The following is a 16,522-nucleotide window of genomic DNA, read 5'->3' as shown; positions in this document are numbered from 1 at the left end:
ATTTTTAAAAAAACATGTCTTACCAATGGAGCTTATTCCAGGAGGAAAAGCTGGATTAAACATTAGTAAATCAATAAATGTAATTCACTACATTAACAGACTAAAGAAGAAAAACTACATGATCATCTCAACAGATGCAGAAATGAGACTCTACCCTCACCTGGTAACACAGTAAAACTTAATTCAATATGGTTCACAGTCCTAAATATAAGAACTAAAATATAATTCTAGAAGAACACATAAGAGAAAAACTAGCAACTCTGGGTTAGAGAAAGCTTTCCTGGGACACTAAAAACACTAATCACAAAGAAAAAGAATAATACATTGCACTTGATTAAAATAAAAATCCGGGGCGCCCAGGTGGCTCAGTCGTTAAGTGTCTGCCTTTGGCTCAGGTCATGATCCCAGGGTCCTGGGATCAAGCCCCACATTGGGCTCCCTGCTCAGCAGGAAGCCTGCTTCTCGCTCTCCCACTGCCCCTGTTTGTGTTCCCGCTCTTGCTGCATCTCTCTCTATCAAATAAATAAGATCATTCAAAAAAAAAAAAAAACAACTTAAAAAAAAAAAATCTTCTGTTCTACAAAAGACACTATCAGGAAAATAAAAGAACAATAACTGGAGAAAGTATTTGTAAAATATATATTTAGTAAGGTTCTTGTATTTGAAATATATAAAAAACCCTAACAAATAAATAAACATTCATAAAAAATGGGTAAAATATTTTAATAGACACTTTGGCAAAAGACATATAAATGGCAAAAAGGCACATGAAAAGATGCTGAACATCACTGGCAATTAGCAAAATACAATTTAATTTTTTTTTTTTTTTAAGATTTTGTTGATTTATTTGATAGAGATCAGAAGGCAGAGAGGCAGGCAGAGAGAGATGGAGAAGCAGGCTCCTTGCTTGCAGAGCAGAGAGCCCGATGCCGGGCTTGATCCCAGGACCCTGAGATCATGACCTGAGCCAAAGGCAGAGGCTTAACCCACTGAGTCACCCAGGTGCCCCAGCAAAATACAATTTAAAATGACAATCCACCAAACACCACCAGAATGACTAAAAGTAAAAAGACTGTCAACTCTAACTATTGGCCAGGATGTGAAACAACTTTACTTTCATATACAGCTGGTAGGAACAGAAAACATTACAGCCAATTTGCAAAACTGTCTAGCAGTTTCTTACACAGTTAAACATACATTTACCCTATGATCCAGCAATTCCACTCCTAGGATTCGTTCCCAAGAGGAACGAAAACATATGTTCACACAAAGACTTCAATTGCATTCTTATAGCAACTTTATTCAAAAGAGCCCAAACCTGGAAATAACCCAAATGTCCACTAGCTGATGAGCAGATAAATAAACTGTGAAACGTCCATACAATGAAGTAAATAAAAAAAATTAATACTGATTATATTACAATATTGATTAATCTCAAAATAATCATTATGAGTGAAGGAAGCCATATTAAATACACATTTAAAAACATAACATAAAAATATTTAAAAATGGACAAGATAATCTATTTTTTATAAAGTATATTCATTATCACAGACACAATGATCACTAAAAATCAAGTAAGATACCTATGAGTCAGCGTAATTATTTCTTGTAACCCTTTCTTGCTATTCAGGACTATTTTGTCTTTGTTGTTAACTGAGAAAATGAAGTAACTGTGTTTTGAGCAATATTTCCTCCTAGGCATTCATGACTTCTATAAACTGAAGAATAATTTGATTTTATAACCAGCAGAATTCACAGAATCCTGATAAAAGTGAGCAGAATGACACAATAAACAAAGGTAAGCAGAAAATGCAGGAAGACGGTAAATGCCATTTCTTAGTAAATCACTTACCACCTGCCATGTGTCTTTTTCTTAGTTAGCTAATTATTCTGACACTAATTTCCAAATTTGTTTGAAAACTTAAACTGAAATTTAATGCTCTACTTACCAGCTGTTTTTCTTGTTTCTCTAAAGCTGCTCGATCTCTGATTATAGCCCTCTGTGTACCTCGTAATTCTCGATTCTGTTCCTTTATTACATCTAAGAGAACCACAAAAGAAACCTTAAATGTATGAATTCCAAAATTTTTTTCAATCATATTTGAAATATTAGACTTGGAGACCTTAATTTTAAAAAAAAGAAGAAACCTTGATTTACTAGATGTTAAAATTTTTGCATTCAATATACTAAAAGATTAGTCAAATACTAATACTTGGATTATAAATATTAATTATATAAAGAATTATAAAAGTAAAGTACAGATATGCTATAGTCAGAGGTTTAACCAAAAATATATATAAATCACAATAAAATATTCCCTTAGAGAACGGATTGTAATCAATGTTTTATGTGGCACACATATGTCTCTCTCTCTCTCTCTCTCTCTCTCACACACACACACACACACACACACACACACACACACACACTTTCCATCTCTTCTTCCTCTAGTATTTTATGAAATTCCAGGAAGGAAGACAGATCATGTGTTTATTAAATCCTTTGTTCTACATTAAGTCATTATATAATAGAGTGAAGCAGCAGACCTTCCAATGAGGCAGACCTGGATTTGAATTCTCCCTCTACCACTGGCTCATCGCATGATGATACCTCGGCAAAATCAGTTAATATTCTAAACTTCAAATTTCTTATTCATAAAATAATGACAGTTGTTGAGGTGTATTTAACATACATAATTGCCCTAATATATTATTAAATTTCCACTCAATCGTAATGTTTTTCTAACTTATTTCAACTCATTTGGATTCATTACTCCTATCTTTTGAAGAGTTAGTATTAGTCTAGGCCTCATGGACCATAATTTGGGTTAGTTGTTACTAAGTAGTTATTTCTTTAAAAATCACAGATATTGATGGTAATTCTTGCCAAAACTGATCTCTCATTATCAGGAATCTTGCTAAGTGCTGTACATGCATTATACAATAGTCACAATAATGTTACAGAGTTGGTTTTTCTATTATTTTATATTTGAAGAAAATTGTGTGTTAGGAAGTTTAAATAACTTGCCAAAAGTCACAAGGTCATAAGCAGTAATGCCAGATTTGGATCCAGTAATCTTAATTACTTCATTAGAGTACATTTCTAGTCAAGAAGTAGATTTAAGGGGCACCTGGGTGGCTCAGTGGGTTAAGGCCGCTGCCTTCAGCTCAGGTCATGATCCCAGTGTCCTGGGATGGAGCCCCGCATCGGGCTCTCTGCTCAGCGGGAAGCCTGCTTCCCTTCCTCTCTCTCTGCCTGCCTCTCTGCCTACTTGTGATCTGTCAAATAAATAAATAAAATCTTTAAAAAAAAAAAAGAAGTAGATTTAAAAATAGTAATAACAACAACAGAAAGAATAGTCTCTTCATCAAATGGCACTGGGATAAAAGGATGTCCACATGGAAAAAAAAAAAAAAAAATTGGGCCCCTACATCATGGTGTATCTAAAAATTAACTAGGGGCACGTGGGTGGCTCAGTCAGTTAGGGACCAACTCTTAATTTCGGCTCAGGTCATGATCTCGAGATCATGAGATTGAGCCCGCATCAGGCTCCATGCTCAAAGCGGAGTCACCCTGAGATTCTCTCCCTCTCCTTCTGCCCCTCCCACTGCTCATGTGCCCATGCACAATTAAAAATAATAATAGTAATTAAGAAATAAATACATAAATAAAATCTTTTTTAAAAAATTGACCCAAATATAAAAACTGAAATCATACAATTCTTAGAATATATAGGAGTAAATCTACATGATCTGGGACTTGGCAACAGATTCTTAGATATGACTCTAAAAGCATGAGCAACAAAAGAAAAAAGAGAAACTTCATGCAACTTAAAGGCTGTGCACCAAAGGACATTATCAAGTGGAAAGATATTCCACAAAAAAGGAGAAACTATATACAAACTATATATATGTTAAAGAGTCTAGTATCTAGGATAAAGAACTCTTAATAACTCAAAAACAAGACAATCTAATTAAAAATGGTTGAAGGACCTGAATAGATACTTATCTAAAGGAGATACAGAAATGGCCAATAAATACAAAGAGAAGATGCTCAACATCATTAGTCATAAGGGAAATGAGAAATACTACACACACACCAGAATGGCTATAATGAAAAACAAAAATGGAAAAATACAAGTGTTAATAAGGATGTGAAGACTGGTTACCCGTATATATTGCCGATAGGAATGTAAATTGTTTCAGGCACTGTGGATAACAATTTGGTGCCTCCTCAAAAAGATAAACATAAAATTACCATATGACCCAGCAATTCCATTTCTAGGTATTAGAGAGATGGAGTGTAAAAAGAAAGGAAGTACTAATACATACTACAACATGAATATCCAAAATCTCCAAAATATCATACTAAGTGAAAGAAGCCAGATATAAATGGCCACATTTTATGACTTGTTCATATGAAATATCAAATTATATAAGTCCATAAAGGACAGAAAGCAGACTGGTAGTTGCCAGGGGTTGGGGAGAGAAGAGAACGCTGAGCACTGCTTTACTTGTACAGGATTTTACTGTGAGGTGATGATAATGTTTTGGAACTCGAGGTGATGGTTATACACCACTGTGAAAGTACTAAATGCCACTGAACTGTTGTTCACTCTAAAGTGGTTAATATTATATGAATTTCACCTCAAAGAAAACAATAGAGCCAACATCCATTATCCTTTTACTGATGGAACATCACAACTTATTTCTATACATTCCTGTGTATAACATGTAACTTTACACAGAATAAAGATAAGTGCTTACATTGAAGAATAGGCAGTATACTAAAAGGTTTACAACAACCACAAAGGTAAGTACTATTATCTCACTTATTTCAGAGAAGGGAATTGACATTAGGTGAGGTAATCTGCCCAAGGAAGAAACAGTACTAGGATTCATATACAGGTGCTCTGATTCCAGGGCCTCTGATGTTAACTACTGTATTATGCTGTGAAGCCTTTCAGGCAAACAAGAAATAAAGTTATCAGAGACATAATCCTTATAAATATAGATTTATATTAATAAAAATATACAATGAAAAACATTTCAAGTCATTACATAAGATATAACTAATCAACTACAATGACTTTCTAAATAAAAGTTCCGATGCCAGAGCACCTCCTCATAAGACATCTATTTTCCCTCCTTTGCTTACTCTGTTTCTCACTAACATTATATTGGTGGAGCACTGGCTGTAATTCTATTGTCACAATTTGTGTTTCCTAAGACTGCTATAATAAATATCACAGACTGGATAGTTTAAACAAGAGAAACTAATTTTCCCACAGATCTGGAAGCTCGAAGTCCAAGATCAAGGCATTGGCAGGTCTGATTTTTCCCCAGGCCTCTCTCTTTAGCCTGCACATGGCTGCCTTCTTGCTGCGTCTGCATATGGCCTTTACCTGAGTGTGCCCATCCCTGGTGCCTCTTTCCTCTTCTTATAAGGTCACCCTCCTATTGGATTAGGGTTTTACCTTCATAATCTCATTTAACCTCAATTACCTCTTTACATACCTTATCTCCAAATACAGTCAGATTGGGTTAGGACTTTAACATATGAATTTGGGGGCATACAATTCAGTCCACAGTACACATTATCTTTCCTCTGGCATCTGTAAACACTGAACAGCAAAGTTCTCATTTCCCAGATTTAAAAGCAATCATCAGCCTTTTCATCCTCAATACTCCCAATTTTCTTCTTTTGAATTTAGCATGCTATCTTGCCAAAGCCAATGAATTGGTATAAAAACATTCACCACTTACCCTACTCTTTCAACAGAAAATATATTTTGTATTTAAAACTATGAAATTACAATGAACTCTGGAGTATAACATCTTTGTGCACTGACAACTTCCTAAACTCACCTAGCATGAAATGAAATGGTAACAATGAGACAGTGATGAGGATCTTCTAAAGCCACAGAGTACAGAAGTGAAAAAGACGCCACCACATTGACAAGTCAAATTGTGATCAAATAACTGACACAGATGCAAAGCAATCGCTGAAAGCCTTGACTGCTAAGATCTCTATCAATAAATCAATATATATTTTTTCATTATAGAGTGGTATAATATATAATAAAAAATATGTACTTGATCTTTGTCTTGAGTTCCCTAGCACAGAACTCCTAAAACCCTTGGAATTTCCTTAGTGGTAGGAGTATCTTTTAACTCAAGAAGGGGTACCCGTAGGTAGTTTCTGGAGGGGACTGGTTACCAGAAAGACCAAATGCTTGAATAGAGGGTAGGAAGTTCAGCACCACTCCCCCCAACCGACTTCAGGAGAAGGGAGTGGAACTGAAGACTGGGTTATAAAAACTCCTGAGTAAAGATATCAGGACAGCTTCTGGGTTGGTGAAAAACACACTGATGTGCTGGGAGAGCAGCATGCCTGAAAAGGGCATGAAAGCTCTGTGCCACTTACAGTCTCCAAAACTTTGCTCCCATTTGGCTATTCCTGAGTTCTAACAGCTGTTCTAGCACATTATCAAACTGTGGAGGAAGTTATGGGGACTCTAGAATTTACAACTGGTTAGTCAGAAGTACTGGTGGCCAACTGGGACTTGTGACTCGCATCCAGGATGAGGACAGTCTTGGAGGCCTGAGCCCTGAACTTGCGGTGTCTGTGCTAACTCGAGTGTTAGGATTGACTGACTTTTTGGACACAACAGTTGATGTCAGAAAATCAGAGAGTAGAAAATAGATATAGCCATCTCTGTTGGGAAAACACTACTTATGAAATGAAATTTTACAAAAACATGTGCCTCAATCAAAATAGTTTTACTTCTCTTTTCTTAATTTTATATAACTATGTGTACCATAACTGTCACAGTACATTAGAGAAAGAAAAATAAAGAAAATTAACTACTGCATATTCCATAGCCCCATAGTTAATAGACATATTAATATTTAAACAGTTCTAAGCTATAAACTGAGAGCACCTAATGTTGCATACTAAAATATAGTCATAACACATTAAAACATATTATGGTAAGTAAGAAAAGATAATAAAACATTTTCTTCATATAAGATGATAGGCATAATCCTACAAAACAAAAATATTACTCTCAACTTTTTTTTTTAAAAAAAGCAATCCCTATGTTAAATCCACATTTAATGATTTGGTATTCTAGATAATTCAGAGGGACTAATATGAGAATGATTCTGAGACACTTTTAATGTTTTTAGGCCAAGTTTATTTTCCATTATATTTATTTTTTGGTAGGTTGGATTTCCTCCCAAGATTACAAGCACTTTAAGAGCAAGGAGTACAGTATTTTATTTATTCTACTTGTATTCCCACCACACTTCATGCCAACTACTACCCCAATGTATATTTAGCAGTGATCTGCAAGAGTACAAACATATATTTAAATGTAAAAGAATGTGCCTTACAGGCATAGTTAATATATTTCTTTAAGATGTATAATAAACTCTACTGGTTAGCAAGAAAGATGGTTGATAATTTTTTTTAATTTTTTTTTAAGATTTTTTATTTATCTATTTCACAGACAGAGATCACCAGTAGGCAGAGAGGCAGGCAGAGAGAGAGGGAGAAGCAGGCTCCCTGAGAGCCTGATGTGGGGCTCAATCCCAGGGTCCTGGGATCATGACCTAAGCCGAAGGCAGAGGCTTTAACCCACTGAGCCACCCAGGCGGCCCAAGATGGTTGATAATTTAACCATGAACCTTGACTATGTCAGCTCTCTTTATGCAGTGGAAAAATAAAACACTGTAATAACCAGGTATTTCCCTTACAATTTTCTGCTTTCCCCTTTTTTCATTCCGAGTCGAGACAATGACAGAAACATGTACTGGGTATTGCTGAATCTAGGAGATAGAGTGCTTGGTTCCTGTCCATCCCTGCTTCTTTCTCTAGGCAAAAGAATATGCCCAAATTTTTATATTCTAGCACTTTATCTACCTTGTGGGGTTGCTGTGAAGCACTTCATAATAGGTGGTAATAAAGAACTTTCACATTGTGAAAATGGCAATGATACATGCCTGTGACTATGATACGTATTTTGCTACCATTTGGTGAGGTAGAAAAGAGTCCAGAGGCTGCCCCAAACCACCACCCTCTTTCTCACCCATACTCAGCACAACACTTAGAAGACACCCAAGCCAGCTCTACTGTGGGCATTAAAAGCCTATCTTAAGCCTTTCACGCTCTTTTTACTGAGTGAAAGAAATATATATATAAGTAATCACAGACTTAAATTTTGGACTTAAGATACAGAGAGAAAAGGTCATTCTGCTCTCCTTAGTTCTGAATCAGTAAGATCTATCTGCTTACAGAAAAAAAAAAAAAAAAAAAAAAAGAAAGAAAAGTCAGAAAATAAAAAATAAAAACAAAATAAAGGGGGTCTCCATATGGTCCAGCCTAGCTCACTAGAATTCTCTACTGGGGTTTGAGGCTAGGCCCCAACTTGAATTATGGCTATCCTTCCAGGCCCTGCTTATTTACATACAATTTGCCCATTTAAGGATTAAAGCAAAAAGTAATTATCAACTCTAAATACAGGCATTCATTTCTTTGTGAGTTATATTTTAAATATGTTTAAAGTGCCTTTCCTTTGGGGAAAAGGAGGTGGCCCATCTCAAGCTTACAGAGTAGTTCAGTTTACTGCCCCAGGAGCCTTGAGGCACTGGTCAGTATACTAGACAGCATCCACTCTACCATATACAGGTTTTGTTCTTTACTATGAGGTTATGTTTACTCTAAGGCCAAGACAGACATTTTAATCTAATGTATCATATTTTCTGCTTTTAAATGTATTTCTTTAAAGAAAAAAATCATTTGGATCCATACATTTTTATTGCCTATCAGTTATCCTAAATCCAGTGATCACAGGGACTGAAACAGGAGCACAGAATAAGTAAGGCATATCCTGCGTTACCATTTTTATTAACTTGATTTGGAGATGAAGACCTGAGAAGACAGGGAGCTTCTCCTTTAGATTTTATCTGCAATCTCTGCAGCAGCCGTGAGTGGAAGCAGTGGGTCTGCAGCACTGGAACGGCAGACTAATGGGTTATTAGCTACATCCTGATCCTTACTGAACTGAAGAACCACCTGTGTGAAGGGGGTGTGTTGGAGCTCACCAAACAGTAAAAAGGAAAGGCATCCTGACTATGCAGGGATGCACCAGCATCTTGGGTGGATGAGAAGAAGAAAACTGCAAATGGTACAAATTCAAACACTAAAGGGTAAGAAAGAAACATTTAAGGTCGGTTCCTAGAAAACGCTGGCTCTGGGAACCAAAGTTACTGACAGGCAGAGGGAAAATGACAATGAGAGGAATGGGTGAGGGAGGAATCAGAATTTGGTATGTAAGCAAATGTTTCAAGGGTTTGGAAACTATGTATCAAAAAAATCAGGGAGGAATGGCATCAGCTTAATTAACCAGTTCTGATACATGGTAAAGAAAAAATAAGAACAAAAAACAACTAGGGGAAAACTGAAAGGACTGTGGAGGATTGTGCCAACAGATTTCTCCTACATACAGTCCTGGGAGCCAACCAGCCATTTAAAAACTAGGCTGAAGTTGAAAAACTCAGCAGGACTTTCTTGGAAAGAGGAGGTGGAATGCTAAAGAGAAAATAGGAGTCTAGCCCTATGGTAGCATAAAAGGAATGCTCCCCACCTTCCCCCCAGTAAAATCTCAAGTCACTCAAATACTGAGAAATTCATTCAGATTAGTTTATTAGTAAAATATCAGTGTTTTCAAAAACTGAAGGAAGGTCTTCATATGGGCTCTGTGTTAGTAGATCTTTAGGTCTCATGTGGTCCTAAAAGACAGGCTTTGGTACCATCATCGGTAACAGCTTCAGTTCAGAAAATTGTGAAAGAGCATTTTCTCACTTTAGATAAAAGTGGGAACAAGAAGGAAAGATCCTATAAAAGAAAGTTTCACAGACCTATGGACTTGAAGGTAGGAAACAGTAGCATGAAAAGAAATGCCAGTCTTTGGGGTCATGCTAGGGATGTAGAAATACAAAGGGGAGACATTTTCCTACAGAAATATCCATGGATGGTATCCATCCATCTCCATACCAAATAGTATGGAGAACTTTAACTCAGAAAAATTCTCAAAAGAGAGTACTGTGCTTCTGAATTATTTTTCTTTGGTGTGCCAAGAATGTAGGGGCCAAACAGCAAGCAAAATTTGAGTTTTTAAATATTCAGAATAATAAGCACTAAGGGATCACACAGCATCCTAGGGAAGATCTAGGTATTATAGGTAGCACCAGACAGTTCAATCTTATTTGGAAGAAAGGAGAAAAGTTCTGGAGGGGATTCAGTTTATACAGATGGTAGATTTTCTTCTCTCTTAAGATAACACAAATGTCTCAACTACCTTTTGATAGAAGATTTATCCCAAGTTTGTCAAAACTTCACATATTCTGAACCCTGGACTACTAGCACACATGTGTACAATCCCAATACCACCAAAACCAAGAAGCTTGCTCCTCTATCAGTAGGGTTCCTCAAATTTTGTCTAAACTTGCATGGAGGTGGCAGTGATACATGGATATAGACTATAATAAGCTCTGAATGCCAGAAACACTACTTTTGGTTAGTAAATACTATTATTTTCAAATTTTGTCTCTAAACAATAAACTGCTACAGAGATACTTTCATGTATGCTGAAGAGACTCTGCTACCTTGCATAAATGCAGTAAGAAAAACTCTGAATAAACATAATCCAACTTTGGAAGTACACAAGGATCTCCTTTAGTTCCAGTGAATGCAAGTCAGGAAGCAGAGGCTAAAAAAAGGAGAATACAAGAGTGAGATACTTAACTCAGTTTGAGGGGGCATCAGAGAAAAGTTCTCAGAGAAGAAAAATACCTGACATAGTACAGGTTAGCCAGAGGAAGGAAAAGGATGGTTCTATGCATATGGACATCATGAGCAAAAATATGTCAGAGAGAGAAAGAGTTTGGTATGGTATGTCCTGATGAATATAAAGATAATACTGCTGGACAGTAAAATGTTCAGGAACATGACAGGAAGACAGGGACCAGATCAAGGAGGCCACACGTGCCTTATTAAAGAGCTCTCATTGATCGTGTTGGTACCAGTGATATAATAGAGGGGTTTACACTGAGGAGTAGCATAGTCTGATTTGGGTTTCAGGTAGATCAAATCACAAAGCAACTCTGTAGATGAACAACTTAAGAGCTATGAAGCTACAGGAAAGAAAAGCAGAACGTGATGTAATAAAATTACAAGAAAAATGAGATCTGTATAGAGCGGGAGTTGTAGGCAAACAGTGGAAAATCGTGTGTGTCAAATATTTAGGAGGCAAAAGGAGCAAAACATGGTCATTAATTAAAGGTAGGAGGCAATATCAAGACTTGCCAACACTGGAAGAGGATACTCAGGAAAGGAACTGACTTAAAGGAGATGGTGGTGAATTGTTTGGAATCTCTTCAGATTGAGGTACTTTGGGACCTCTGGGTGGAGATACGCAGCAAATCACTGGTCTGAAACTCAGAAAAAGAGAACTAGAGTTATAAATTTGGGATCCATCAGCACTTAGGTAATAACTAAAATAGTAAGGCTTTGGATAAGACCATGCAGGGAGAGAGTGTACAGTTAGAAAAGTGGCAGCCCAAGAGGGAAGCAAGGACAACACTAACATTTAGGAAGCAGGGTTAAAAAAAAGAAAAAGGAAGAAAAAAAAAAGTCTGAAAGGAGAAAGAAAAAGAGCACTTAGAGGAATTTGAGGAAAATATTAGAGAGTTTCATGAAAGCCAAAAGAGAATTTCAATAAAGAAATTATTAGGGGGTGCCTGGGTGGCTCAGTGGGTTAAAGCCTCTGCCTTCGGCTCAGGTCATGATCCCAGGGTCCTGGGATCGAGCCCCACATCGGGCTCTCTGCTCAGCAGGGAGCCTGCTTCCTCCTCTCTCTCTGTCTGCCTCTCTACCTATTTGTGATCTCTGTCTGTCAAATAAATAATTAAAAAAAAAAAAAGAAATTATTAGGATCAAATGCAAAACATAGGCCCAAGAGGTAATCACTAAAAAATGGCCATTTTGACAATCGAGGAGTTATTAATGATCTTAGCAAGATCTCATTGCTTAAGCTGTAAAGCAAACTGCTATGGAATTGGGGGGGTGGTCTGAGAATTAAAGGGGTAGGGATGGGAGACAACACACTCCTTCAAGAAGTTTACAGGAAGAGTAAAAAGACAGTGGACAATACTTCCTAAGAAACCCTGGTCAGGGGGAGAGTCAGGGAAAGGAGGGTTTTTCTAGTTCTACTACTATTTGAAATTAAAGTTCTACCACTGATTCCAAGGAAAAAGAGCCTGGTTCACAGATAAACGGTTACCATTACACAGTACCTACCAAAAGTTGAGAATTCCATATACTAGGAAGAAACAGCAAAATAAACGGTGCCATAGGATCTCTAATAAGAAAATATTACCAATGATAATACTCAAGGGATGACGTCCTGGTTCTGCCACTATGTTGTGTAACCTTGGACAAATTACTTAGTCTTTTGTATCTCAATTTCCTCACCTATAAAGTGAGGATGATAATAGTACTTATCTTCTAAATTCTCTGAGAATTAAATATAAGATGCTGCATACAAAATGCTATCACAGTGCTGGCTTAGAGGAGGACCTCAAATTTGCCTTTATTGAGGATAACAGACAACAATTATATAACGCTTAAAAATTTTCTTTTTAAAAGACATATTTAGTTGTTCAATTATGACAAATCCTCATGGCATCCTGATTCACAGGTTCATAATTAGTTTCAATAAATAGGTCACTATTAGTCCACTTGGGGGAAAAAACAACAACACTGTGAACACTTTAACCTATGTATATGTGTATACTTTATAAATCAGTAAAAGGAAAACCAAATACTCAACTGTAATTTCAAATTCAAAGATATCTTTATCTTCTATGGCATTGAGGTACAATTCTCATTAATTTCTGTAACAAAGTATACACTGCAGAGACTTGTTCATCTTTGTGTCAAAATGAATTAAACATAACTCTGAATAGTAATAAGTGCTGTAATGTTGTCTCCCTTTCTAATTTACAAGTGCAGTAGTCTTTAATGATATAGTATGCAACTCTTCCAGCCAATCCAAAGAGACAAAAAGATTCAATTATTCTCCAGATCTATGTGGTTACATATTTCCCTTATATATCAGAATTTCATTACTGCTGAAACAGATAAAAAGGCAGCATACAGCAAAAGATCTTATGATCAATAATCAACGAGTCCAAGAATCTGCAAGAAATCCATAAAAACACATTACATTTCATAATATATAGCCTCATTACTGCTGAGAAGAATGCTGTCACCTTTTAAACAAAACACCTTCTTTTTAATAAAACAAGGAGTAAAAACATTAATAAAGCTCTATATCAGAATAATAAAAGTACAAATCTATAATTAAAATGGCATTAAGTGATTGAACTGACATAATAATGTAAAAAAAAAAATCAAGTATGCAGTTTGGTAGTTATAGTAAATGTACATGGTGGCCAAATTTACATTCAGAAATTTCACATACAGATCTTTGTATCTGTAGTACAGCTCCTAGCTAAAGTCCTTAAGACTTTATTTTCACAAATAAATCTATTTAGCAAAAAACATTATTTCTTGGATGAATTAACCCAAGTGCAAATGAGTATACAGTTAAAAATCCTCACTGCACATCTTCACTTTTTTTTAAATTCTGTTCTATACTTCAAGTACAATAGTTACTAGGCTGCCAAAAGCACCAGTGATGAGAATATAGAACTGATATTTATATCTTTGAAAATATCTGATATATATTAAGCAATTAAAGCTGTTTGGCCTTTAATATTATGATGTTTTCTAAAATATAATTTGTAATGTCACAGTAACAAAGGTACAACTCTTTTCCTCTGTTTAGTAAATTCTCACTATATAAAACTGAAACAAAAGATAAACCTGTTCCCCCCTGAAGTACTATACTGTAATTGGAAACCACAATACTGGTACTGAAACAGTGAAGTGCCCCCTTAAAGATTAGAAAGCATTCTCAAATAAAATCCATCTCACATAATTGTATTATATCCTACACCAACTTGAAAGGTATGTCCAGGTACTGTAAATGGTATTTCTTAGTTAATAAAAAGTCCATAAATTGAAAAAAGGTTTTTCACCCACTCAAGGTAGGCAAAAATGTATTAGGCTGTGTACTAAATCAGGACTAACATTACATTATGTGTTGAAGTGAAGGGGAGAGTGGCAGAGAAAAAGTGATGTCTTTGTTATCCTCCCCAAAATAATGTTGCTGGCACTGGAACAGTCAATACAAAGGAATGAAGGAGTTACCCCAGGTCTGGACTCAGCACCCTGTTTGTACCAATCACTGTCTAGCTACCACTGCTCCTTTTGTGGCTGGGTCAGACCCTTACAAAGAAGTGATTCTTTGGTTGAACCAACAGCAACCTACACTCAACATGTAATAGGAAACAGAATTTTTAAATAACTTGAATGAATCTGATTCCTGATGGCAGTCAATGAAAATATCAAGAGTAATTAATCAGTGTTACATATACATTACAGTAATTGCTCATAAACACCAATTTATTTCTCTATTCATTTTTCCCCTTAATATGACACTGAACTAAATGTCTGAAACAATGCCAAATATATAAAAATGTAAACTTCTATGCAGATAATACATACCACATCTTACTTTAGACAGCAAAAGATAATCACAGGGAAGGAAAAATACATTATGAAAACTAAACCCAAGGCACTTCCCTTAGGTTTCTCTAATATTTCTCCTGGAGTCAGTAAAGAAGCAGTTGTTTCACATCTCTCTTGACGGGATATTCTTAAGGGCAAGTCGACCCCGACCCAGGTTCATTTTCTAACTGGAGCCTGTTATCCCCTCCCCCAGCTGAACACAGTTTTCCTGTTTGTAAACCTGTATAAGTAATACAGCTCCAAACTGAAGAAGCAACAAACCAACAGATGAAACCAACAAGAAATTCATCAAATCACCGTCTAATGACACTCAAGGGCCAGCAGCATCCTGTCTCCTCGAAATGCTCAAGGTCTCGCTAAAGGAAAAACGGGGGGAGGGGGGACGCGAAAGGGGGCCGATAAGGGTGGTGTGTGTGTGTTACAGAGAGAAGCAGCCAGATTATTCAGGTGAGGATGAGGTGTGGCGAGTCAGCGGAGATGGGGAAGCAGAGAAGTGACGCACGAGGGCGGTCACCTGTGGGGCCACTTGATCCAGCCCCGCCCACAGGGACAGCTGAAAGAACCATGGCCGGAAGCCCCCAAAACACGCCAGGGAAACGCAGAGCTGGGCCCCTTTGGCCCGGCCTGAACTCACCATCCACGGTTTTCTTCTTGAAGAGAGACGCCATGGTCAGGGACCGCGTCTGAGCTGCCCGGCTCGGCCCGGTCCGGTCCGACCCCGGCTGGGAAAGCACAGGAGAGAAAGGACGGGCCCTAAGAGGGTTTGGTGTGGCGGAGCGAAGGGCAAGAGAAGAGGGCGGGGTCTCCAGACAGGACCCGCGGAAGGCGGGTATCCGCGAAGCCTACCGCAGCCTAGTCGCCCCGGGCTCAGGTGACCGAGAACTAAGACACTTTTTGGAGAAGTCACTTCTAGGCGGCGCCTGCGCATTAGGCGCAAGCGCCTGCGCACTGCGGCGCCTGAAGCTGCTGCCTTTGCCCTTACCTCTGCTGCTGCCCGCTCTTCCAGCGTGCGGGGTCGCTGCGTGGCGTGTCAGGCAGGGGCTTGCGATGGTAGCAGAGCGTGGAAGACCGTCGGCGGTGTCGGGAAGCTTCTCTCTGCGGGTTCCTGGGGGCATTCTAACAGAGATGAGCCTTGGTTAGCCTTTTCTTCTTTCCTTGGAGGAAGCTGGAAGTGGGGGTCTCCAGCGTCTTAGGACAAGTGTGGGTCGTCCCGGAACCAGTTGGTTTACAACCATCCCGTTGCTATCAGTATCGGTACTTTCATAAGTGCAAGGGTTGATTGCAGGCTGTGGTCCGAGCCCTGGCGGTGTTTGTTTCCGAAGTTCACGTTCTTTTCCGCCCTGACTCGCCACCCGGTGGGTCTCTGGGAATCCTGTTCCTAGGCTTGAGGATGGCGGGGAAGGGAAGGAATAGGGAACAACTTTCTGAATGCAACACTAGTTACTATTCTTGGCCGGAAACAAACAAAAAATGTCACACATATTTGTATCCTGGCTTAAACGTCTCCAATTCTATTTCTTAAAAATTTCAATTTCTTGTAATTGTTCAAGAAAAATTCATGAGTATACTGTGAACCTATTAGAATGCTATATAGCTGGATCTTGGTGCTTAATGTGGGGAGAGGAGCCCCTAAAGGAAAAGCATAATAAATTATTTAAAGAATACTTGTGCATATAAGCATAAATATGGAAAACACAGCCTTTGGAGCAAGACCTTAAGTTCATTGTTTTACTTCGTTTTGTGTGTGTGTGTGTGTGTGTACACACATACCCCAGTTTAATACATTATCTCGCTATT

At 37.7% G+C, this 16,522-nt stretch overlaps 1 protein-coding gene across 2 annotated transcripts in view; it reads right to left on the bottom strand.

Moving 5' to 3' along the window:
• Positions 1 to 15,628, bottom strand: part of CHMP2B (charged multivesicular body protein 2B) — a 28,278-nt gene extending 12,650 nt beyond the window's left edge. Inside the window, exons 1-2 of one of the 2 annotated variants that reach the window (XM_080810204.1) lie at positions 15,360 to 15,628; positions 1,953 to 2,044 (exon numbers count right to left, since the gene is read on the bottom strand). In XM_080810204.1, coding sequence (XP_080666330.1) covers positions 1,953 to 2,044; positions 15,360 to 15,393 — 126 coding nt within the window. In that variant the 5' untranslated portion in view covers positions 15,394 to 15,628. The remainder of the gene's footprint in view (positions 1 to 1,952; positions 2,045 to 15,359) is intronic. The other variant, XM_080810205.1, reaches the window with a different exon arrangement.
• Positions 15,629 to 16,522: the final 894 nt, after the last annotated feature.

The sequence above is a fragment of the Martes martes genome (genome assembly GCF_963455335.1).
Source record: "Martes martes genome assembly, chromosome: 1".
NCBI lineage: Eukaryota > Metazoa > Chordata > Mammalia > Carnivora > Mustelidae > Martes > Martes martes.
The sequence above is the reverse complement of the archived record's forward strand: the minus strand, read 5'-3'. Positions and strand labels throughout refer to the sequence as shown.